This window comes from Leptopilina boulardi, unplaced genomic scaffold, assembly GCF_019393585.1.
Source record: "Leptopilina boulardi isolate dan_hultmark-lab unplaced genomic scaffold, ZJU_Lbou_2.1 LbouV2_112, whole genome shotgun sequence".
NCBI classification, from domain to species: Eukaryota; Metazoa; Arthropoda; class Insecta; order Hymenoptera; family Figitidae; genus Leptopilina; species Leptopilina boulardi.
The window spans coordinates 2,193,186-2,218,284 of NW_026137655.1; the positions used below are offsets into that span (position 1 = coordinate 2,193,186).

General features: G+C 26.0%; 6 protein-coding genes across 6 annotated transcripts in view; 1 reads left to right on the top strand and 5 right to left on the bottom strand.

Annotated features, from left to right (window-relative positions):
* LOC127278297 (suppressor of lurcher protein 1) overlaps window positions 1-25,099 on the top strand; it is a 291,379-nt gene that overhangs the window by 56,123 nt on the left and 210,157 nt on the right. The gene's annotated exons all lie outside the window — the stretch shown is intronic.
* LOC127278337 (cytochrome P450 4C1-like) lies at window positions 1,334-4,439 on the bottom strand. Its single transcript, XM_051300023.1, has 10 exons — window positions 4,075-4,439; window positions 3,855-3,964; window positions 3,701-3,791; window positions 3,437-3,631; window positions 3,245-3,314; window positions 3,043-3,169; window positions 2,920-2,983; window positions 2,738-2,850; window positions 2,416-2,653; window positions 1,334-2,110 (listed from the first exon to the last, which is right to left on the bottom strand). Exons 1-10 carry the CDS (start codon window positions 4,241-4,243, stop codon window positions 1,773-1,775), a joined length of 1,515 nt encoding a protein of 504 aa, XP_051155980.1. The 5' UTR covers window positions 4,244-4,439; the 3' UTR covers window positions 1,334-1,772.
* On the bottom strand, window positions 4,842-7,602 carry LOC127278328 (cytochrome P450 4C1-like). The gene is made up of 10 exons (XM_051300013.1): window positions 7,199-7,602; window positions 6,841-6,950; window positions 6,682-6,772; window positions 6,399-6,593; window positions 6,253-6,322; window positions 6,070-6,196; window positions 5,929-5,992; window positions 5,749-5,861; window positions 5,411-5,648; window positions 4,842-5,240 (listed from the first exon to the last, which is right to left on the bottom strand). Exons 1-10 carry the CDS (start codon window positions 7,365-7,367, stop codon window positions 4,903-4,905), a joined length of 1,515 nt encoding a protein of 504 aa, XP_051155970.1. The 5' UTR covers window positions 7,368-7,602; the 3' UTR covers window positions 4,842-4,902.
* Window positions 7,819-10,640, bottom strand: LOC127278311 (cytochrome P450 4C1-like). Its single transcript, XM_051299972.1, has 10 exons — window positions 10,425-10,640; window positions 10,148-10,257; window positions 9,981-10,071; window positions 9,674-9,868; window positions 9,503-9,572; window positions 9,298-9,424; window positions 9,158-9,221; window positions 8,969-9,081; window positions 8,638-8,875; window positions 7,819-8,559 (listed from the first exon to the last, which is right to left on the bottom strand). The coding sequence occupies exons 1-10, from the start codon at window positions 10,591-10,593 to the stop codon at window positions 8,219-8,221; spliced, it is 1,518 nt and encodes a 505-aa protein (XP_051155929.1). The 5' UTR covers window positions 10,594-10,640; the 3' UTR covers window positions 7,819-8,218.
* Window positions 11,016-13,419, bottom strand: LOC127278322 (cytochrome P450 4C1-like). Its single transcript, XM_051300001.1, has 10 exons — window positions 13,199-13,419; window positions 12,997-13,106; window positions 12,831-12,921; window positions 12,533-12,727; window positions 12,360-12,429; window positions 12,150-12,276; window positions 11,979-12,042; window positions 11,790-11,902; window positions 11,453-11,690; window positions 11,016-11,375 (listed from the first exon to the last, which is right to left on the bottom strand). The coding sequence occupies exons 1-10, from the start codon at window positions 13,365-13,367 to the stop codon at window positions 11,038-11,040; spliced, it is 1,515 nt and encodes a 504-aa protein (XP_051155958.1). The 5' UTR covers window positions 13,368-13,419; the 3' UTR covers window positions 11,016-11,037.
* On the bottom strand, window positions 14,001-16,695 carry LOC127278318 (cytochrome P450 4C1-like). The gene is made up of 10 exons (XM_051299986.1): window positions 16,435-16,695; window positions 16,239-16,348; window positions 16,073-16,163; window positions 15,798-15,992; window positions 15,636-15,705; window positions 15,413-15,539; window positions 15,271-15,334; window positions 15,086-15,198; window positions 14,545-14,782; window positions 14,001-14,357 (listed from the first exon to the last, which is right to left on the bottom strand). The coding sequence occupies exons 1-10, from the start codon at window positions 16,604-16,606 to the stop codon at window positions 14,020-14,022; spliced, it is 1,518 nt and encodes a 505-aa protein (XP_051155943.1). The 5' UTR covers window positions 16,607-16,695; the 3' UTR covers window positions 14,001-14,019.

Genomic DNA, 25,099 nt, shown 5'->3' on the forward strand with positions numbered 1-25,099 from the left:
TCAAAAAAAGAAACGAAATTACTCTCTAAATCTGAATTAGTAAAAATTTTAATTAATTTGAATTAGTAATTTACTTTTTGCTTTTGAATTAGTTAAATTTTACTAATTCGATAGCAAAAAAAAAATTTGCTTTACTATAAATTAGTTCAATTTTACTAATAAAAAAGCAAAAAGTGAATCACTAATTCAAATTAGTCAAAATTTGTTACTTTTAGTAAAATATTATACGATTTAGTATTTAAAATTTTTTACTTTAAGTAAAAAGTGACTAAAAATCAGTGAAAATTCCTACGAAATAATTAGTTACTTTTTATTATAATTTTTTTCACTCAGGTAAAAAAAAGGAATTAAAATATGATTTATATCGTTTTGGGAGAATCTTATAAATTTAAAAAAAAAAATATGCAAAACCGGAGAAAAAGCTTTTATGTGAATATAATGAAGATTTAAAATTCTGATGTTAAATTGCGAGAAAAGCAATAATAATTGAGGTAGAGGAACATATATATATACATATATATATATATATATATATAGGAAAATATAGAGATCTTTAATACATTTGTCACGCATGCAACAAATGTCTTTTAAACGGTCATAAGTTATGATTAGAGTGACTGTTCAAAGTCCCATAGGAACGCCAAAGCGGAATATAGTAAATTTATAACCAGAGTTTGCGCGTGCAAAAGCTTCGTCAGATAAGCGTTCTGTTGCAAGATTACCAGCACTTTTTTTTTTTTTTTTTTTTTTCCTAAAAGTCACGAATAACAAGAATGTACAGGTGGTTGTGGTGCCAAGGTACTTCATTACGTCCATATCATATGTGCATGACATGTTGTACCGTTGTGGTAATTTTTGATGATAAGGTTACACCCATGTAGAGAAATTAGAAAAAAAAAATTTGTCCACAGAGAAAAATAACAGAATGAAAAAATATAAATGAAACGTTATGGTATATATAAAGTGCGTTTGTAGGTAAATAATACTAAAAAAAAGTTAGTGAGTTATTTTTATGATGGAAAAATAAAAATAGAATGTAAAATTTCAAACATTTAGTCTTTTTTTTTACGTTTAAAATTTTTTTTTTTTCAATCTAATTTACTGGAAAAGAATCATGATTCTCATTTGGTAACGACTTTTTATTATTGACGCAGTGGAAATTCAAAAAATTCTACATTTCTCTCACGTTTCCTCATTTTAGAAACTTCCGACCCGACACTAAAAGTTGTATGTGTGGTTTTTTTTTTTTTTTTTTTCATTTTCCACCACACTAAATTTATTGGTAATCTTCTTTGACTCCATAAATCATGTATTATTGTGGATAAAAACTCGATTGACATATAATTTTTTATATTTTTTTTTTAAAATAGAATTAAATTTTTTTTTATATTTATAATAGAAAATTAAATAAACTAATATTCCAAATAATTAAATTAAATTTATAAATAATTTTAATCAGTTTTTAATTCGTCAATAAAAAATTCGATTCATTCACTGCAGTAGAGTGTGTGATTTTTTTCCAGTGTTCAAAATAAATACTTGTTTGCATTTTGTTATCCAAACGATAACAAGTTCGAGACATTTTGTTCTGTGGTCGAGGAAATAATTTACGATTTTTTTTTTTTATCACTTTTCAACATATTAACAATTAAAAATTTTCTTCTCTTTTGCAAGAGAAAACAATTAATTTATCAATTGATAATTAATAGATATTATTATTAATAATGAATAAGCAAAAAAAAAATTTTTTCAGTCAAAATAATTATTATTATTTAACGAGGGAAGAAATAGATAGGATTTCCATTATGTGGATGAAGGACAAAATTTGCTTGATATTTCATTTCTTCAAACTTTCTCACACTTTTAACGCTAAATTTTCGTAAAATTGATGTTAAAACAATTTTTTGCTCTGTTAGTGCAAATTTCATTCCTATACAATTTCTCGGTCCTGCACTAAATGGAATATATGCGTAAGGATTTCGATTTCGACAATTTTCTGGTAAAAATCGATCAGGATCAAATTTCAAAGGATCGGGCCATATTTCTGGATCCCGATGTAGGCAAAATATATGAAGTCCCAGATTTGTTCCTTTAGGAACAGTAAAACCATCTGAAAGGAAAAAATTACGATTATTTTTTTCTAACAATTATTATTGATATTTCTTTTATTTAATTAATTATCGAATTAATTAATTTTCGAAAAAAATTAATGAATTTCTTAATAAATAATTAATTCGATATAATTAATTAATTTGTTATAAAAAATTAATTTGTTACTATTAATAAATTTTCAAAATAGTTGACAGTATTAACAGATTTCTATATATTGTTTAAAACAGCAATTGTTTAAAATTATTATTAAGTTAAATTTTTTTAAACAAAGAAAATAAAATTCTCGTAATTTTTTTTTATCACCTAATTCAATGTCTTTTGTCAAAAGTCGTCCAATCATTGGAACGGAAGGACACATTCTGAGGTTTTCTTTGATCACTCGATCGAGATATGTGAGTTCGGCAATTTGTTGCATGGTTGCTTGTACCTTTGAAACACCAAATACAGCATCCAATTCTTCATGTATCTTTAGTTGAACATCAGGATTGTTTCCAATGTTAAATATCGCCCAGTTTATTGCTGAGGCAACTGTATCGTGTCCCTTAAAATAATTTTAAAAAAATTTCACCTCTGATTGAATTTTTTTCAACGTTTTAGAATTATATTAGAAAAAAAATTCACTCACAGCGAACATGAACGTTTCCACTTGTTCTCTTATTTCTTCATCTGTCATATGAACTTTCTCATTCTCGTCCAAATCCAATATGAGATCCAAAAATGCTTTTTTCTGTCGTTTACCTTTGGGGAAAAGAAATTAATTTCGTTTTTTAATTTTTCTGTAAAATTTAATTTCAATATATACGTTACCAAATTCATCTCGTTTGTCTTCAGAATTTTTCAATTTTCGCAATTGTCTGCGTTTTTTAATAATCTGAAAAAACCACCATTAAAAAATTTCGTATAAAAAAAAGAATATAAAAAATTAATTACTCCAATTGTAAAATTATTCGTCAGCTCTACACTTCTTTTAAAATCCTTTCCCATTTTTGTTTTATAAAATATCCAATCATAATTTAACCATGGATAAAAAATTCTCTTAACAAGAACTTGAAGTAAACTGTAAAATTATAAAAAATTAATTTTTTCAAAATCGTTTACTTTAATATATATTACACAATATAAATATACATACACTTCTAAAGCTTTGATATATTCTATGTCTTGATTCCTTTGAACGTCTATATTTGCTCCCATTGAAGTTTCTGAAATTGTATACGTGATATGAACAATAAATTTCTAAGAGGAGAAAAATATTCCGTTTGTAATTTTTTTTTTATGTTTTTATTTTCTTTTTCCTATATAAAAAGTGAATTATTATTTTTACCGCAAATAATATCTAGTGCACATCTGACAGAATGCTTATAAAAATCAATTGATTCTCCCGCATTCTCTTTTATTTCATTTTCTATACATTCAACAAGAATTTCTGCTTTTTCTGACATGGTTTCCATAAATTGATCCACAACACCAAAATGAAAAGCTGGCGTTAAAATTTTTCTATTGTGAAACCATTTTTCGCCTATATAAAAATAGTTAATGTTGAATTTTTTCAAATTTCATTTTTGTTAAATAAAAAAAAAAAACTGACCTGACGCGGTTATTAGACCATTACCCAACCATATATTATATTTTTGATATAGAGCAGCTTTTGTTATAGTTTCCATTTTTGGTAGAATAGCCTTTAAGATATTAAAAAAATTAATTTTTTTCTAATTTTTTGGGTTTTTTTTTTTAAATATTACCTCCATATGTCGCGGTTTACTTATGAAAAGATAAGAGTCCAAAAATACAGCGAGTTGCATGATACCTGTTTTTGATTTTTTATGAAGGTTGTGAATCCATGTTGATAGATCTAAATTTTGTTTTTAATTATAAAAAAATGTAATTTAAAATTTCCATTTTTGTTAAAAAATTAAAAATACTAATTTTTTCATGTAAGAGAAGTAAAATCTTGTGAATTACCTTCTCCTTTGACATTCCAAGCAGATAAACCAATATAAGGAATTGGATATGGTGCCGGACCGGGAAGTTTGTTAATCATGATAAAAAATCTTATATATTGGATGAATCTTAGGATATATTTATACAAACTTATTAAAATAATGGAAACTATTATTAAAAATAATGCCATTTTTATTTATTTTATTGATATTTCCCACTTATTATAATTAGTTAAATAATATATGAAAATGGTATAAATAATATTAATCCATAAGGTAAAATAAGAACACTAATTTTTATCACATTTTAATACAGCTGAACTATTTTCTCGAGAACAATGAATTTATTTATTTTTATTTTATTTAAATAAAAACAAAATTTATTATAATAAAAAAATATTATTATTTATAAATATATTAAATATTATTAATAAAAAAAAAAATTTCTATAATACAATAATCACAGCACTGTTGCGTCTGGTTAACTGAAAAATATTGTGAATAATCAATCAATTTATATATAAATTGAGAAGGTCAGTGAACATTTCGCATTTTTATATTATCAAAAAGTAAAAAGTTTATATATAGATATAATTATACATTGAACTGCGAGATAATGCTGTAATTTAAAAACAGATTTATATCCCTCTTGATAATTTTATATACATTGTCTCGTTTATTCGAAATTTATTAATATTATTACTATAATTATTATTAACCTTATTTCTTTGTTATTAACTAATTTAAATGAATTAGAAATTTTTTTTTAAATTAACAATTAAAGTATAGTATATGTCTAAAATATAATATAATTATTTATAAAATTGGAATAAAATATAAATTATAATATTCATCGAGGAAAAAAATAGATTCGATTTTCCTCATATGGATGAAGTATAACATTAGGTTGATATTTCATTTCTTCCATACTTTTAACACTTTTAACACGCCATTTTCGAAGGATTTTTGTTAAAATAATTTTTTGTTCCGCCATTGCAAATTTTATTCCTATACAATTTCCCGGCCCTCCACTGAATGGAATATAAGCGTAAGGATGTCGTTTTCGACAATTTTCTGGTAAAAATCGATCAGGATTAAATTTCATAGGATTTGGCCATAATTCAGGATCTCGATGTAGGAAAAATATACAGAGACCAAGATTTGCTCCTTTGGGAATGGTATAACCATCTGAAACAAAATTTAACATTTATTAGTTCGCAAATTAATGCTTAAATAATTTAGTAACAATTAATTAACTTAATTAATAATTAATTTTTTTAATTGTTAATTATTTAATTAATTAATAATTAATTAATTTTCAAATTATTTCGAAGAAATTTTTTTTTTTCTTTTAAAACCTAATTCAATGTCTTCAGTCACATGTCGTCCAATAAGTGGAATAGAAGGACATAATCTGAGGTTTTCTTTAATCACTCGATCGAGATATGAAAGTTGAGAAATTTTTTGCAAAGTAATCAGATCATTTGAATTTCCAAATACAGCATCCAATTCTTCATGTATCTTTAGTTGAACGTCAGGATTATTTCCTATGTTAAATATCGCCCAATTTACAGCTGCTGCAACTGTATCGTGACCCTTTTTAAAAAAAATTGCTAATTAAAAACTAATTCTTGATTCTGTTAAACATTAAATTTCTATAAAAACATTCCTACAATCAGGAATTAAATTCACTCACAGCAAACACAACTTTATCCACCTGTTGTTTTATTCCTTCATCTCCCATTTTAAATGTTTCATTTTCATCTAAATCCATTAAGAGATCCAAAAATGTTCTTTTCTGTCGATTACCTTGTTTGAGAGGAAAAAAAAATTTAATAATTTTATAAAATTAATTAAACTGTAAAAATTTAATTACCAAATTCATCTCGTTTCATTTCTCTATTTTTCATTTTCCGCAATTCTCTTCGTTTTTTAATAATCTGATAAACATTTTTCAATTATTAAATGAAGAACAAAAAAATAGTTGTTTATGAATTATAAAATCAAAAAAAATTACCTCTATTATAAAAGTGTTCGTCACCTCTAGAGACTTTTTAAAGTTCTTTCCCATTTTTGATCGATAAAATATCCAATCCCAATGTAACCATGGATAAAGCAATCTTTTTATAAATGAATAAAGCAATCTGAAAAAATGTAAATTAATTTTTCATCAAATTGTTTATTTTAATATATCACATACACATTTAAGGCTTTGAAATATTCTATGTCTTTATTCCTTTGAACGTCTATATTTGTTCCCATTGATGTTTCTGAAATTATGTTTACGTGATATGAACAATAAATTTCTAGAAAATATTTTTTTTTGCGATTATAAATATTTTTTACCACAAATAATATCTAGTGCACATCTGACAGAATATTTATAAAAATCAATTGCTTCTCCTGCATTTTTTTGTATGTCATTTTCTATACATTGAACAAGAATTTCCGCTTTTTCTGACATGATTTCTATAAATTGATCCAGAACACCAAATTGAAAAGCTGACATCAAAAGTTTTTTTTTCTGAAGCGCTTTTTCATCTATATTTAAAATTTTTGAATTTTTTTTTTAGTTAAGTTTCTTTTTGAATTAAAAAAAAAGGAAATTATTTTTCTTTTACAAACTGACCTGACGATGTTAATAGACCATCACCTAACCAAAATTGATAATTATGATATAGAGTAGCTTTTGATAAAGTTTCTGTTTTGTTTAGAACAGCCTGAAGATTAATAAGATAATTTTAGAAAAACAAATTTATTAATTGCATATTTTTTTTTAGTACCTTACCTCTATATGTTGAGGTTTACTTATAAAAATATAAGCGTCTAAAACTATAGCCAGTTGCATGATACCTTCTTTGAATTTTCCGTATTGGTTCTGAAGCCATAATGCTATATCTAAAAATTTTTTTTTTTTATTTAAAAGTCATGTTTTTCTTAAACAAAGATAAGCAATAAAAAATTATTAAAATTAATTTTGAAATAGTGAAACCTTTTATTAAAGAAACGTATATAAAATGAAAAAAAATTCATTTCATATTTTAATTAACTCATAAATTCCACTTTTGTTAGTAATTAAAAGTTACACAATTTAAACTACTAATTTTTTTTTATCTATAGGAATAAATAATTTTTTTATAATTTACCTTCTGGTTTGTTTGCACCAGCTAAAGCCACATAAGGTATTGGATAAAATGCCGGACCAGGTATTTTATTAATCAGGATAGTAAATTTAATAAATTTTATTAATCTTGGAATGAATTTATATAAACTTATTAAAATAATAGAAACTGTTATTATTCCAAGCGCACCCATTTTTTTATTATCTTTATTTTTAATTTATTGTGAATAAATTCAAGTTGTTTTTAATTTGTCAATAGAAATTAATTTTATACACTATAGCAAACTGTGATTTTTTTTTTATTTCGGAGTGTACTTATAATAAATAATAGAATAATAGTTTAAAGAAATACAAATTTTAAAATATAAATTCAATTAAATTTTGTTAATTATATTAAATAAAATGAAATAATATTATTAAATCCGATCTACAAAGGAGCGATTAGTTAACTGAATAATAGTGAGTAATCGATCAAGTTATATATAAATAGCGGAGGTCAATAAAAAAGTTCACATTACAATGTTCTGTATAAGTGAATAACTTATAATAAATATAATGATATATTGAACTTTGAGACAATATTGCAAATCGATTAATATTCAATACTCATCACTTCATTATCATTATTTTAAAAAACAAAAGGTGTATTTTAATTAATTTTTTATTTTAATTTAATTATTTTAAAACACGTGTATTTTGTTACATTTTTTTGATACACTTTTTTAAATTTCACAAAAAATAATATTAATAATAATAAGAATACTAAGATAATAATATTATATTTATCCACTGAAAAAAGGGTTTGGTATTGACAACCAAACGTTTGGTTGGTATTTAAGCAACCAAATTTTTTTTATTGAATCAACAAAATTTTGGTTGTCCCAATCAAACTTTAGTTAGGACAACAAAAATCCTTTTTTTTCTAATTCTGGTTGTGTCAAACAAATTTTGATTGAGACAATTAAAATTTTGTTGATTCAACAAAAAAATTTTGGTTGATTAAATACCAACCAAACGTTTGGTTATCAATACCAAACCCTTTTTTTCAGTGTCGAGGAATAAAATAGATAGGATTTCCGTTATGTGGAGAAAGGATCAAATTAGTTTGAAATTTCATTTCTTTAGGACTTTTTGCACTTTTAACGCGCCATTTTCGTAGGATTGCTGTTAAAACAATTTTTTGTTCCGCCATTGCAAATTTTGTTCCTATACAATTTCTCGGTCCAGCACTGAATGGAATGTAAGCGTATGGATTTCGATTTCGACAATTTTCTGGTAAAAATCGATCGGGATCAAATTTTTCAGGATCAGGCCATGTTTCTGGATCTCGATGTACAGAAAATATAAGAAGGCCAAAATTTGTTCCTTTTGGAATAGTATAACCATCTGAAATGAGATTATTTTCTCAATGAAAATTTTTCAGAAAAGAAAATAAAGTTTTTATATAGTTTTTTTTTGGATTACCTAATTCAGTGTCTTCTGTCAAAAGTCGTCCAATCACTGGAACAGAAGGATAGAGTCTGAGGTTTTCTTTGAGAACGCGTTCTAGGTATGAGAGTTGAGAAATTTGTTGCATAGTTGCTGGTTCCTTTGAGTCACCAAATACAGCATCCAATTCTTCATGTATCTTTTTTTGAACTTCCAAATTGTTTCCAATGTTGAAAATCGCCCAATTTATTGCTGATCCAGTTGTATCATGACCCTTGATAAAAAATGAAAAAAGTTTTTTATGGAAAAAGATACATTTTTGGAATTAGGAATTAGGAACTAGAAACTAGGAATTAGATTCACTTACAGCGAACATAAAAGTTTCGACCTGCTGTCTAATTTCTTCATCAGTCATATGAACTTTTTCATTCTCATCTAAATCCAAAATAAGATCCAAAAATGCTTTTTTCTTTCGTTTACCTTGATTAGGAATGAGGAATTTAGTTTTCTTAATTTTCGTCTGCAATTTATTAATAAATTTGTATAAAGAAATTACCAAATTCGTCTCGTATGTCTTCCGAATTCTTCTTTATGCGAAGTTGCCTTCTTTTCCTGATAATCTAAAAAGAAAATTAATAACTATTTCATATCAAAAATAAAGAAATACAATTCAAAATTACAAAATTTTTATATTACGTCGATTGTAAAGTTTTTCATCATCTCTGCAGAATTTTTACAATCCTTTCCCAATTTTGTTTTATAAAATATCCAATCCCATTTTAACCATGGGTAAAATCCTCTTTTCGTTAGTCCCAAAATTAAACTGTAAAAAAAATAATGAAAATTAATTTTGAAATATGGAAATTAATTTTCTATATATTTGCAAAAACTGTTTAAATACATTTCTAAGGCTTTGATATATTGTATATCGTGATTCCTTTGAACATCCATATTTGCTCCCATTGAAGTTTCTAAAAATAATCGAAAATAATTTATTTTCTCAAGGAGGAAAAATATTCCTTTCAGAATTTTTTTCTCTTTTGCAAATATAAAAAGTGAATTATTTTTTTACCACAAATAATATCTAGTGCACATTTAACAGAATATTTAAAAAAATCAATTGATTTTTCTGAATTTCTTTTTAATTCATTTTCAATACATTGTACAAGAATTTCAGCTTTTTCCGACATAAATTCTATGGATTGTTCCAAAACACCAAAATGAAAAGCAGGTGTTAAAAGTTTTCTATCATGATGCCATTTTTCACCTATAAAAATTTTTTATTGTAAAATTTATCTTTTTAAAAATTTTTTTTTTTATTATTTTTTATATTATTTTTGTATTATTTTTTTTACATTATTATTTTATATCAAACTAACCATTCGAAGTTAATAGACCATCACCCAAAAATAAACGAAGTATGTCATACAAATGAGCTTTTGTTATATTTTCCGTTTTTGGTAGAATAGCCTTTAGAAAAAAATTAATAAGAAGATATTTCATTATTAATTTATTTGTATTTATTTTTTTATTTCTATTAAATTACCTCCATTAGTCGTGGTTTACTTATTAAAATATAAGCATCCAAAAAAACAGCAACTTTTATGAGACCTTTTTTGAATCTTTTATTAAGATCATGAATCCATAATATGCGATCTAAAAAAAAATAATTTGATTTGGAAATAGTATAAGAAAATCTTTCAAGTTTTCTTTTTTAAATTTTCTTTTTAAAAAATTAGTGAAATGTCTACGTTATTCAAGAATTTGTTTCCTAATTTTTTAAAAAGAAAATTTAAAAAAGAAATTGTTTTTTTTTAAATTACCTTCTTCTTTGATTTTCAAAGCAGCTACAACGAAATAAGATAATGGATATGGTACAGGACCGGGAATTTTGTTAATTGTGATAAAAAATTTAATAAATGTGATTAATCTATTGATATATTTACATAAAATTATTAAAATAATAGAAATTAATATTACAAATGCACCCATTATTCTTATTTTAATCCGATCAATAATGCTGCTTCCGAATAACTGAAGAATTGTATTAATGATTAAACGGATTTATATAAAAATATAGATGTTTAATGAATATTTAGAATCGTCAAATTATGTAAATTATGAATAAGTGACAAGTTTGTAAAAAAATATAACGATATATTGAATTGCAAAGTAACAATTTTTTACAATATTACACTTAACATTGTAAGTCTTTTCAACAATGTTGCGACTAATTAATTTAATAATTGTGAATTGATTCTTTTTTCTAGTTTTCCTTGATTAAAGATCATATGATTATAGTAAATAATTTACATGCAAATATTCTCCTCAGATTTTCTCACAAAATTACTTGATACAATGAATGAAAATTTTGTGGATAATTCAAAAATAGTATGAGAATTTTTTGTCATGCGTTCACTATATATTTATTATTATTTATCGTGAATAGAAATAAATTGGATTTCCCTTGAATGGAGAAAGGACCATATTAAATTGAAATTTCATTTCTTCAGGACTTCTTCCACTTTTAATGCGCCATTTTCTTAGGATTGATGTTAAAACAATTTTTTGCTCCGCCATTGCAAATCTTAATCCTATGCAATTTCTCGGTCCAGCACTAAATGGAATGTAAGCGTATGGATTTCGATTTCGACAATTTTCAGGTAAAAATCGATCAGGATCAAATTTCATAGGATTAGGCCATGTTTCAGGATCTCGATGTACGGAAAATATAGAAATGCCAATATTTGCTCCTTTGGGAATAGTATAACCATCTGAAATAATATTATTTTCTCAATGAAATTTTTTCAGAAAAGAAAATAAAGTTTTTACATAGTTTTTTTTCGATTACCTAATTCAGTGTCTTCTGTCAAAAGTCGTCCAATCACTGGAACAGAAGGATAGAGTCTGAGGTTTTCTTTAATAACTCGTTCGAGGTATGTGAGTTCAGCAATTTGTTGCATCGTTGCTGGTTCCTTTGAGTCACCAAATACAGCATCCAATTCCTCATGTATCTTTTTTTGAACTTCCAAATTGTTTCCAATGTTAAAAATTGCCCAATTTATTGCTGCCCCAGTTGTATCATGACCCTTGATAAGAAATGAAAAAAGTTTTGTATTGAAAAAGATACAAAATCATTTTTAGAATTAGGAATTAGGAATTAGAAACTAGGAATTAGATTCACTTACAGCGAACATAAATGTTTCGACCTGCTGTCTAATTTCTTCATCTGTCATATGATTCTTCTCATTTTCATCTAAATCCAACATTAGATCCAAAAATGCTTTTTTCTTCCGTTTACCTTGTTTAGGAAAAGGAATAAAATTTTCTTAACTTGTTTCTACAATTTAAAATAAATTTTGTATAAAGAAAATTACCAAATTCGTCATGTTTGTCTTCTGAATGATTCATTTTACGAAGTTGCCTTCTTTTCCTGATAATCTGTAAGCAATATCAACAATTTCATATGAAAAATAAAAGAAAAATACAATTCAAAATTCTAAAATGAAATGATATGAAATGAAATTGAAATTGAAATTTCAATTTACATCGATTGTAAAGTCTTTCATCATTTCTATCGAATTTTTACAATCCTTTCCAATTTTTGTTTTATAAAATATCCAATCCCATTTTAACCATGGATATAATGGTCTTTTCGAAAGTCCCAAAGCTAAACTGTAGAAAATTAATTGAATATTATAATTTAAAAATATGTAAATTAATTTTATTGTTATATTTTACAAAAACAGTTTACATACATTTCTAATGCTTTGATGTATTGTATATCGTGATTCCTTTGAACATCCATATTTGCTCCCATTGAAGTTTCTAAAATATTAACAATAATTTTATTTCTCTATGAGAAATATCTCTATTTCGTTTGAAATTTTTTTTTTCTTTTGAAAATATATAAAACGTATTATTTTTTTACCACAAATAATATCGAGTGCACATTTAATAGAATATTTAAAAAAATCAATTGATTTTCCTGAATTTCCTTTTAATTCATTTTCTATACATTGAACAAGAATTTCAGCTTTTTCCCACATAAATTCTATGGATTGTTCCAAAAGACCAAAATGAAAAGCAGGCGTTAAAAGTTTTCTATCATGATACCATTTTTCACCTATAAAAAAAAATTTGAAATGTAGAATTTATGTTATTTGAATTTTTTTTTAATATAATTTTGATATCTTTTTTTTTTAAATATTATTTTATATCGAACTGACCATTCGAAATTAATAGACCATCACCCAAAAATAATTGAAGTATGTCATATAAATGAGCTTTTGTTATATGTTCCGTTTTTGGTAGAATAGCCTTTAGAATAAATTAATAATAAGATATTTCATTGGCAATTTATTTGAATTTTTTTTTTATTTTCTATTAAATTACCTCCATTTGTCGTGGTTTAGTTATTATAATATAAGCATCCATAAAAACAGCAACTTTTACGATACCTTTTTTGAATCTATCAGTTATATTATGAATCCATAATAAGCGATCTAAAAACAATTTTAATTCAAAAATAGTAGTATAAAAAATTTTTGAAATAATTTTACTTTAAAAAAAAGATATTGTTTTTTTATAAATTTACCTTCTTCTTTAATTTTTAAAGCAGCTACAATGAAATAAGATAATGGATATGGTACAGGACCGGGAATTTTGTTGATTGTGATAAAAAATTTAATAAATGTGATTAATCTACTGATATATTTACATAAAATTATTAAAATAATAGAAATTAATATTAAAAGTGCACCCATTTTTCTTATTTTAATATGATCAATAATAATACGTTCGAATAACTGAAGAATTTTATGTATAATCGATGAGATTTATATATAAATATTGAATGCTAATGAATATTTGAAATTATAAAATTATTAGTAATTAAATCATGAAGATATAATTATATATTGAATTGCAAAATAATAATTTTTTACAATATGCCATTTAACTTTTGAACAATGTTGCTTGATTGAAAAATTGTGAATAATCAATCATAATTTCCGTGTAAATAATTAATGTTAACATTTTGAATTATAATTTTATGAATAAGAAAAAAGAACAGATATATATTGCACAGTGAGTGAACATATTCGTCTTGATATAGTCTACTTTTTTTTCACAAATTTTTTTTAATTTTATCGAAAGAAATTTTATTTAATTATAATCTTTGTGTGTTTAATATTCCATGAATATTATTTTGTATTGAGGATATTTGTTACATATAGCAATTATTAAGAGTGAAGAAATACAAGAGAAAAAAAAGTTTTTCTTTTCTCTCGTTTTCCTTGAAACTTATAAGATCGCAGTTTTCATATTTATTAAAAACGATCAAGTTTAAAATCATTTACGCGTTATAATTTTTTGTAACTCACAACTTTAAAAAAAAAAAAAAAAAACTATTATTATTTATCGTGAATAGAAATAAATTGGATTTCCATTATGTGGACAGAGAATTAAATTTGCTTGATGTTTCATTTCTTCTGGACTTCTTTCACTTTTAACATGCCATTTTCGTAGGATTGCTGTTAAAACAATTTTTTGCTCTGCCATTGCAAATTTCATTCCTATACAATTTCTCGGTCCTGCACTGAATGGAATGTAAGCGTAAGGATGACGATTTCGACAATTTTCTGGTAGAAATCGATCGGGATCGAATTTTTCAGGCTCGGGCCATATTTCTGGATCACGATGTAGGCAAAATATAAAAAGGCCAATATTTGTACCTTTAGGAATAGTATAACCATCTGAAACGAAAAATTTTGCAAATTACTTTTTTCTAATAATAATAATTATTTTTTTTCATATTTAATTTAATGAATTAATTAATTTTTGAATTTATTAATTTTCGAAAATTAGTAAAACAGAAAAAAAGTAAAAACTAATTTAAATTAGTTAAAATTTTTACTAATTCAGATTTAAAGAGTATTCAACCTATTTCAGTATCTTCGGTCAAAAGTCGTCCAATCATTGGTACTGAGGGATAGAGTCTGAGATTTTCTTTAATAACTCGTTCGAGGTATGTGAGTTCAGCAATTTGTTGCATTGTTGCTGGTTCATTTGAGTCACCAAATATTGTGTCTAATTCTTCATGTATCTTTTTTTGAACCTCTGGATTGTTTCCAATGTTAAAAATTGCCCAATTTATTGCTGATGCTGTTGTATCATGACCCTTCACAATAAAAAATTTTTTTTATTAAAAATGATTGTCATTTTGTTTTTAAAATGTACAAAATCATTTCTGTAATTAGGAATAGGATTGAGGAGTATGAAGTACAAATAGGATTTAATAATAGGAATTAGGAACAGAATTTCATATTAGGAATTAGGAATAGAATTTCAGAATAAGAATTAGGAATAAGATTTAGAAACAGGATTTAGAAATAGAATTTTGGAATCGAATTTAGGAATTGGATTTGAAAATAAACTACGGAATATAATTTACGAATTAGATTTAGGAATTAGATTCACTCACAGCGAACATAAATGTTTCGACCTGCTGTCTAATTTCTTCATCCGTCATATGAACTTTTTCATTTTCATCCAAATCCAACATTAAATCCAAAAATGCTTTCTTTCGTCGTTTACCTAGTGAAAAAAAGGATTCTAATTTTATTAAATTATCTTTTATTATTTGTAGAATTATAAAACGTAAATTACCAAATTCATCATGTGTGTCCTCGTAATTTTTCATTTTTCGAAGTTGCCTTCGTTTTTTAATAATCTTAACAAAAAAGAAGAATAAATTACTTTTCTTCCGCTCTAAAATATGTAAAATAAAAATTAATATAAAAAATTTTACCGCAATTGTAAAATTTTTCATCATCTCTGCAGATTTTTGACAATCCTTTCCTAATTTTGTTTGATAAAATATCCAATCCCATTTTAACCATGGATAAAAAATTCTTTTTGTAAGTCCCAAAAGTAAACTATATGTAAAATTTTTCGATATGGAAAATTAATTTACGTTTATATTATGAATATAATTTTGGCTTTTATATATTTAGATAACAGTATTTACATACACATCTAACCCTTTGATATATTGTATATCTTGATTCCTTTGAACATCCATATTTGCACCCATTGAAGTTTCTGAAATATTATACTTTAATAATTTTCTTTAAGAGAAGAAAAATCGTTTTGTAATATAAAAAAAGTGGATTATTATTATTTATTTTTTTTACCACAAATAATATCTAGTGCACATCTGACAGAATGCTTATAAAAATCAATTGATTTTCCAATATTCATTTTTATTTCATTTTCTATACATTGAACAAGAATTTCAGCTTTTTCTGACATTGTTTCCATAAATTGATCAACAACACCGAAATGAAAAGCTGGCGTTAAAAGTTTTCTGTTGTGAAACCATTTTTCGCCTATAAAATTTAGAATTTTTATTCGAATTTGTTGGAATTTTTTTTTCTGTGTGTTTTTTTTTATAGATATGAATACTGACCTGACGATGTTAATAAACCATCACCCAACCATTGTCCAAATGTATTATATAGATAAGCTTTTGTTATTGTTTCTGTTTTTGGTAGTATAACCTTTAGAAAATGATTAATAAAGATTCCTTGTATTTATTTTAATTTTATTCTTTTTTTTCATATTTGTTAACTTACCTCTATTTGTCGTGGTTTACGTATTAAAATATATGCGTCCAAAAATACAGCGAGTTTCATAATACCATTTTTAAATCTTCGATGAACACCAACAATCCATTCAAAACGATCTAAAAAGATTTTCCTTTTATAGAAAAATAGTAATTTAAAAAAAAAAATATTTCAAATATTGTAAAGAAAAAAAAATTATTTTTACCTTCTTCTTTAACGTTCCAACCACTCAGTGCAAGATATGATATTGGATACGGTGCCGGACCAGGAACTTTATTAATTAGGATAGAAAAATTAAAAAATTTAATTAATCTTGCAATACATTTACATAAACTTATTATAATAATAGAAACTATTAGTATTCCAAGTGCACTCATTTTTTAAAAAATTTCTTTATAATTTGTCTAAAGAAAAAAAAAAAAAAACTAAAATCAACTTAATACGTATTTTGTCAATAAATTCTTTTTATATACTAGTGCGACTGTGAAATTATTTTAATTCCGTAGTGGCTGAAATTTCGCATTTTTTTTTTTATCCAAACGATAATAAGTTCGAGACACCTTGTTCTTTGGAAGGGGAAGATTATTGTAATGTTGTTCTTAATTGTCTCCGAGTTTGTGAATAAAAAAATTGAAAAAATTTCTTATGCAAATGAAGGAGCACATAATTATTTAATATTTAATTGACAATTATTTTATTCATTAATTTAATTAATTATTTATAATAATTGGTAATAATATTTTTCTACATTTTATTATTATTATTATTATTATTATTATTATTATTATTATTATTATTATTATTATTATTATTTAAATATTTAGAGTAAATGAAACATTTTCAAGAATGCTTTGATTTCAAATGTTTTGTTTAATTTAAAATTTCTTTATAAAAGAGATAATTATAATTATCTTTTAATCTGGGATTTAATCTATTTTTTTTCAATAATTTTTGTAATTAATTAATTAAGTAATTTTTGTGCAAAATACAATTAATTTCATTTCTGAAACATATATATGTATTCATATCTATAAAGTAATAATGTGATATTAGTCCATACGTTGTTTAAAAGGTCATTAAGATAAATTGTAAATTATTTTTCTCTTGTGTCTTATCAATTTTGATAAGAATATCTTAATTTTGCTCATTTATATCCACTAAATTTCACTGAATATAATTACAATATGCGTGTTGTTTCGATATATCAATTATTATTGTTATTATATCAATGTAGAATTAAAATTATGTTTACAAACAATTGGAAAATTCAATATTTTTCATTTTTTTTTTGCAGAAAAAAGTTTGTCATAAATATTACATTTTTGCTATTATTAATTATTATTAATTTATTTATATTTTTTTTTATTTATATTTAATTATTATTAATTTATTGTTAATGTTAATTTTTTAGAAATTTTTTTTCATTATTATTTTTTGATTAAATTTTTTTGTCAATATTAGTTTGGTTTTTTTATGGTGAATTTAAGACTGCTATTTGAAATGTTTTATGTTACAAATTCTTAATATCGTTTTCGTGATACATTTTTATCGTAAAACGTGTGTGTGTGTGTAAAATCAATTGTTAAGTTTTCGTTTTTCCATTCCTATAAGGGTCGTTTTTATATATAGTTCAATGAGAGACATAAATGGTGGTAAGAGTATATAAAAGAACGACTTTCACATCTAGCGCGCATCCAAGTAAATGCGTCCGGAAACTTTGCAAATAACTGCGCTTTGCTCGCGCGCGAGATCAATGATATAAACTTTTGTTAAGTTGCACGTGCCGCTGGTTTAATCGATCCTCGTCGACTCTCGAGGTAAAACCCTCTCTTTCTCTATCTCTCTCTCTCTCTCTCTCTCTCTCTCTCTCTCTCTCTCTCTCTCTCTCTCTCTCTCTCTCTCTCTCTCTCTCTCTCTCTCTCTCTCTCTCTCTCTCTCTCTCTCTCTCTCTCTCTCTCTCTCTCTTTATATATGTATATATATAAAGTACATGCCACGGAGCCAAACTGAACTCAACCATTGCTAAACCGATCAGCCACGATTCGAAATCTGAAGTCGAACCAATTCAACCATAGTTGGCAACCTCGCGGTTTCATTGTGGTCTTGCTATTCGACTGTTCGCAAAACCTCACCTTGTTACCAACTTGTGTAAAACTTTCATCAGGGGGGGGGAGGGGCCTCTTCTATACACAAGTTTGTGAAACTTTATTTGCTTCTATTCTTAATTATAGGAATGATTATCAATGCTTTATATATTTACTTCGAAAATTTTTTTTTTTGTAATTTTGAAATCGGATGACAGATATTTGAAAATATATTGAAAATACAAATAAGATAATAGAAAATAACATTAGAAAATAATAAGAATTAGAAATTTTAAGAAGGACAATAGAAAAAAGAATAATTAAAAAATAAGTAAACTATTTCCCTGGAATAGCGATATATTTCACTAAAACAGTAAAAGTTTTAGCCACTCTAGAAAAACATATCGCTTTTTCAGATAAAGATTTTTTTACATGAGAGATAACAATTCAGGTTAGCTAAGAGAGCCAAATATTAGCTGAAATAGCGAACATTTTTTGCACCTTGTAAATATAATTCAAAATATAACAAAAATGCGATAATAGAATATACAAAAAATATCACTGGAAATGAAAAATAACCAGAAAAAAACCAACACGGAAATAAAACTTGGCAAACGATGGAATTAGATACAAAAAAAGAAACAAAAAAAAAAAAACAAAAAATATATATAAAATAGAAATGCAATTGAAAAGTAATAGAATTTAAGTGGAAAAATGAAGAATAAGAATACAAGTACGGTTCGCCGCATTCAATAACGGTTTACCAAAGGAATTTCATTGGTCAATTTGAAAATACTTCTTGATCCTGGAATTTCCCTTGTGGCATTGCCTCTCCGGATGGAGAAGCGCGTCCTTAACTTTAAGTGCCTTTAAATAAAGAAAAGGATCAAGAGAGAGGCAATCTTTATCTTACACAAGCCAGTCAAAAGTCTCTTATATGCTTGCGGTAAATCCGCAACGTTTGAAACTTAGCTCATATATACATATATATATATGTAAGTGTTGACATTGTCGAAGGCATTTGCGTGTGGTTTATTGAGCTGAAGTTTCAACTTTATATATATATACAGTACTCTGTCTGCAAGCTCGATTTGAGTACTGATGAATAATGTACTTTATTATCAAATACTTTACATGGGACTTCAAATTTCCTACGCAAACTCATTTCAAAATTGACATAAATTATATATATTTTTACTATATACAAAAAAATTTATAAAAATTATTTTTTTATCTAACGAAACAAAAAATTTGATTAATTAACAATTTAATTAGTTCTATACTGAATTCAAGAAAAAAAAATTTAATAGCAAATGAAGGAAAAATGTTCCTCATTTATTGAAATGATAAGTTTAAAACTTATAAGAAAGTCTCGCGATTGATTGATTGAATTTCTCAGCTCAAAAAGTTCCACCGTATATAAACTTTTCCTAAAAAACGACTGATAACTTTCGTTTCTGATTCTTGAATACTATTCACATTCTCTCTCTCTCTCTCTTTTTTTTTAGGCAATTAACTCATGTCCCCCTTCCTTTAAATTTATCAATTTATTTTGTTTCCTACAGAGCGGGAACAATTTCTGTTTTTTTTTCGCAGAACGTATTCTACATTTATATGGTTTGCAAGTCTTTTTATTCTTTTTTTTTTTTTTTAAAGTTAATTTACCCTCGAGGTTGTGTCGCACAGTAACAAACGAGTTCCAAGTTCATAGAGACGTAAACTCACTTGGAGAAAATCCATGTCGATTGGATATTGAGACGTAAAAAAAAGAACCCCTCGCGATCGTAAAAGTTTTACTTGCTGGAATAAGTAAAATGATTATCCGAACGCCAACTTTCTCAAATTTTACACTCGTCTTGAGTGATTTACCACTGATTTAAAATTACTTTATTCTTTAGATGAGAAACTATTTAAGTAGAATTCACTTATGCGCACGAAAGTCATTTACCTCTCTCTATATCTGATTATTCATGTTCGTTAGAGACAAGAGCGTCTATAATTTTTTTTTTTCGATATAAGAGAGAGTTTGATCAATTGATATTTTTTGAGATAAAAATATAATTTTATAATGTGTAATTAGAATAAATGATGTTGAAATTTTAAAGAAGATTTTGGATTTTTTATTCGTTTTGTCTCTTTATAAGTAGAAAAATACGTTTTCAGTCAGACGAAAGTATAAATAGTCTTTATAAATTTTACTATTAGTAGTAAATGTCAGTTATTAAATTCTAATTTTTGTAGACAGACGTGATTTTTTTTAACCCTTTGGATCTAAGTACTACACTTCAGTTAAAGTAAAATATTTAATATTTAATTAAATAATTTAATTAAATTTTTTCTTTGACCTATTATATATGGGAAAAGTAAAGACACATTGGGTTTTGCATTCGTTAGCACAAACAGACCATCAAAGCAGTTCAGACATGTATGCAAATGTTCTTCTCAACAACCGCTTCATTGATCCTTTAGTGATGTTAAGTCAAATATGTGGCGTGATCTCTCGCACAACGATTCGTAAATTATTCATTACATTTACTCACTCACTTCTCAGTAATTCCCCTTTTAGCCCAACACCGATAGAACACATTTACATTTATAGATTATTATTTTTCTATACAAATAATTTTAAAAACACTTCTTTCAATTAAGGACCCAAATTTAACGCATGTAAAAAAAAATTTCTTTTAATTTAAACATAAAATTTTCCCACGAATTTTTAATTCGGTAAATCAGAGTTAATCAATAGTAACAATTCAATAAGTTACCACAAAACGAGTGCAGAGTAACAAAAGTTTCGATTATCAGACACAAAAATTTTTGCCTCGGTGGAAATTCAATTCGAGAAAACCTCGTCGAGAGATAATCCTCAGGAGATGGAATCATTTTCAATGATTACTTCCAATATTACTTTTCTTTTTTTTTTTTTTTTTTTGGTGTGGCACAAAAGTAGAAAGATTTCTTCAACCCTAATAAAGTCATAAGCAATGAAGGGTTTTACGCTAGAAAGCTGATAACGATGACAATCAGCAATGTCGATGTGAAGGTCTGAAGCTTTAATCTCGGGAAAATCCAATCTATCGACCAAAACCCCTAAATGCAACACGCGGAGGGAACCAATTATCTTTGTTCCTTAGGGGTTGCTAAGCCTAACCAAGCTTGGAGCGCCAAATTAAACTGTAGCGTATCTAAATTTCTACGTATAATCCACGAGAGTACCGCAAGCACGTACACATTTTGATGAATATTCTAATCCTTTCTATACCTAATTTGCTAAAACATTGTCAATATTTTATTATCACTAAAAATTTCTTCGAGTTAAAGTTAAATGAATACTACTGATTAAGAAAAATTTAATGTCTAACCATAAATGATATTCACTACTGATGTTAAATTTTGGAAAGATATTGACAAGTCTGACTAAAAAGGTATTTATACTACTTATAGTAAAAGAATACAAATGTAGGGCTAAGGAAAAATTTTCCTTACTATTGAAAACAAATTTACAAGAATGTAAAAGTCTGACTGAAATCTCCTTTTACTACTTAAATTATTTTTGAAGCGTTGTCTGACTGTATCTGACTTTTACTACTTATACTGTAAGCACTTAAGATTATTATGTCTGACTAATACTGTCTTTTACTACTGAAACAGCAATTTACTACTAATTGACTACTAATTTACTACTAATTTACTAAAAGTAAAATTTCGAAATTTGAAAATGTTGACTAAAAGCAGGACTTTTACTATTGTTAGAAATAATTTAAAAAAATTTAATCTTGTCTGACTGTAACTGACTTTTACTACTTGTACTGTAATAACTTAAAATTGTTACTTCTGACTAATACTGTATTTTACTACTGAAACCAAATTTTACTTTGCTTTTCCACTTATAGAAAAGTCTAATCCAAACCAACATTGGTCTGAGTAATACTGACTTGCATCACTAATTATTAAACTTACAAGTCTTTGCATATCTGACTAAAACTTATATTTACTACTAATAATAAATTTTCTAAATTTGAAAATTTTTACTAAAAGCATGCCTTTACTAGCGTTAAAAATAATATAAATTTTTTAACCTTGTCTGACTGTAACTGACTTTTACTACTTATGGAAAACAAATCTTCACAGCGATATCTTCATTAAAACAGCGAAAGTTTTCGCTATTCTAGAAAAACATATCGCTATTCCAGATAAATATTTTTTTTTCCATTTATAATAATTAAAATTTCTATGTCTGATTAATACTGTCTTTTACTACTGATACTACTATAGAAGTTAAGAAATTTCGTTAATTAAGAACTTCGACTACACAACAAATTGTATAACAATTGTTCTACTAAAATATTTGCCTAAAGTTGTATGTTTAGTAAATAGAGATTATTAGTCGAGTATGGATTACAGATATCAGCGCTAAATTGGGATGATTTGGCAAACAGGTCAGTCGAATGAACTATCGCATTTCGTGCGACACAACTTGAACCTAAACTCTAGAACAATACCAGATGGTTTCGAATGTGTGTATTGCTGTATATATGTGTATTGTGTGTATGCAGCTGGACGCGTAAGATCGCTCTGGGATGATAAATGAACGATCAGGCGGACCTAGCGTTGATGATAAATACACTGAATACCTACCCGTGCAGAAATTTCCACCCTTCTTCCCGATTTCCGACCTGGCCCCGGCCAGATTATCTGGTCCGGCCCCGGGTTAGTAAATGTTAGTGGCCCCGGTCGTGGCCAGGCCGGGTTGCCCCAATAATAAGATAAGTAAAAATAAATTTTTATAGAGGAGTGCAGAACTCAAGAAGGCTATAGAAACAGGAAGTACACGTTAGGTAGTGGGGGTACGTGACAATTTGGTTTTCTGAAATGGGCGGATAAGTTGCAAGACGCAGTATTACGAACAGGTGATAATAAAAAAGCAGATATTTATTTTACCGAAGCATATACGTACGTATAGAATCAGTGTTAATATTTTATTCTGAATTACCGCCAGATGGTAAGTCAACAGTTAGTCTGCGCAGAAGGCTACCGCGACTTGCAACTTATTCTATTGCTCTGCCTATTTCAGAAAACCCTTTTTCTTACGTATTCGTACGGTACCTCCCATTTCTAGTCTTCTTGGCCTAACTTTTGTTTTATTTTGGATACATAAATTATTTATTTCTGTGAATAATATGCCAAAACACAAAAGTACGAAACGTGTACGGAAACATCGACTGTCAACCCAATTTTCATCTCTGCCGAATATATCAAGTCGTAAGTAAAAAATATTATTCACATGATATTACATTACCAAATAAAAAATAACCTAAAAATAGAGATTTTGTATTCTAACTTTATAAATATTGTTTTCATTTTTATAGTTTTACAAATGTTCTAGTAGTATTCCTTTGAAAAAATCCCAAATTTAAGTTAAAAATTCTTTTATTACATCTGACTTCTTATATATTCTTTCACATTTGTTATAATAATAATATGTATAAGTATGAATTTATCACTCGATCGAAATTAGTTTTATAAGAATGATCTTTCTTTCTTATATAATAATAATGATAACAACTATTTTCATGTATGTTAAATATAATTCTATGCCTTATAGCTTCAGATGATTCAAATCATGAAGATGCGAATGTTAATGAGAATATCAGCTCACAGCTAGGACAACAATATGATTCGCTTAGTTCCCATATGGAAGATTGTCTCACACCAGGCGACATTGATTCAAACTACGAAATTAATGAATCTGAAGACCAAAGTAAATATCATTAATAATAAAGTAAACTTAAAATATTTTTAAAAATTAATTTCAACGTAATGAACGCGAGATCACAGTGATTAACATTAGGTGAAAAGGGGGATATTAATTTTTGAAAGAGATATTTCTTCAAATTAAGTAAAAATTTATTTTATTATAATTCAGGGGCTGAATGCTATATGAGGATACGCGCAATGTTACGAAAATGGCGCTTATTCCCTGATATTTAATTATTATCTTCTTCTGTAGCCTATATTTCTTAATTCTGAATACAAATTTTTGTTAAAATTCTATTTTTGATTTAAAATTCCAGATTTAAAATTCCATGAATTTTACTATATTCAAATTTATTTATATAACGCATTAAATTTAAGTAAAAATTAAAAAAATTTGCTTCGGATTAATTTCGGACTTAGTAAAATTTCCTCTCAAAATAATAAAATGTACTATGAAAAATTATTATTTCCAGAATTACTTTTACTATTTACCAATAAAATTTCTTTAGAAAAATTTACTTTGGAAATAATCACAATTCATAACAAATTGTACGACGTTCGATTAAATTAAAAAAATTTTCATAAAATAATTAAGTGCAGAAATAGTAAAATTTTCAAATAAAAATCTGAGAATAGTAAAAATTGACCGATATTTCAAATAGCTACACTCTAAATCTAAATCAGTAAAAATTTTATTGATTTCAATTCACTGGACGAGTTTTCTTTAATTCTTCAGTTGAATTTCACTGATTCATCAAAGAAAATTCATCCACTGCGAATTGAAATTAGTGACATTTTCACTAATTCAGATTTAGACTGTGTGGAATTTTGCTTTTAAGCAGTAAGTTATTTAATATTTGTTGCTATGTATAACAAAATGTCTATATTTAACAAGTGTAAAAAATAATATAAACCACAAAACCACAAACATTTGAATGGTGGTCAAATCGGGAAAAATTTGATGGCCCCGGTCGGGTCCCCAGCAGAGAACCAGATCGGGCCCCGAGCCATGGCCCCGGTCGGTTTTAT

Coding starts and splice junctions, on each gene's coding strand:
- LOC127278337 (XM_051300023.1), bottom strand. CDS start 4,243: ATGGCATTATTTTTAATAATAGTTTCCATTATTTTAATAAGTTTGTAT. Junction 2,654..2,737: donor TGGAAACGTTCATGTTCGCT/GTGAGTGAATTT, acceptor AATTATTTTAAG/GGACACGATACAGTTGCCTC. Junction 2,111..2,415: donor GACAAAAGACATTGAATTAG/GTGATAAAAAAA, acceptor TTTTCCTTTCAG/ATGGTTTTACTGTTCCTAAA.
- LOC127278328 (XM_051300013.1), bottom strand. CDS start 7,367: ATGGGTGCGCTTGGAATAATAACAGTTTCTATTATTTTAATAAGTTTA. Junction 6,323..6,398: donor TGCACTAGATATTATTTGTG/GTAAAAAATATT, acceptor ACATAATTTCAG/AAACATCAATGGGAACAAAT. Junction 6,197..6,252: donor TATTTCAAAGCCTTAAATGT/GTATGTGATATA, acceptor ACATTTTTTCAG/ATTGCTTTATTCATTTATAA.
- LOC127278311 (XM_051299972.1), bottom strand. CDS start 10,593: ATGGGTGCATTTGTAATATTAATTTCTATTATTTTAATAATTTTATGT. Junction 9,573..9,673: donor TGCACTAGATATTATTTGTG/GTAAAAAAATAA, acceptor GATTATTTTTAG/AAACTTCAATGGGAGCAAAT. Junction 8,560..8,637: donor GACAGAAGACACTGAATTAG/GTAATCCAAAAA, acceptor ATCTCATTTCAG/ATGGTTATACTATTCCAAAA.
- LOC127278322 (XM_051300001.1), bottom strand. CDS start 13,367: ATGGGTGCACTTTTAATATTAATTTCTATTATTTTAATAATTTTATGT. Junction 12,430..12,532: donor TGCACTCGATATTATTTGTG/GTAAAAAAATAA, acceptor TTAATATTTTAG/AAACTTCAATGGGAGCAAAT. Junction 11,903..11,978: donor AGACAAACATGACGAATTTG/GTAATTTTCTTT, acceptor TTCCTAAACAAG/GTAAACGGAAGAAAAAAGCA.
- LOC127278318 (XM_051299986.1), bottom strand. CDS start 16,606: ATGAGTGCACTTGGAATACTAATAGTTTCTATTATTATAATAAGTTTA. Junction 16,349..16,434: donor TTGGAACGTTAAAGAAGAAG/GTAAAAATAATT, acceptor AAATCTTTTTAG/ATCGTTTTGAATGGATTGTT. Junction 15,993..16,072: donor TGGTTTATTAACATCGTCAG/GTCAGTATTCAT, acceptor TAAATTTTATAG/GCGAAAAATGGTTTCACAAC.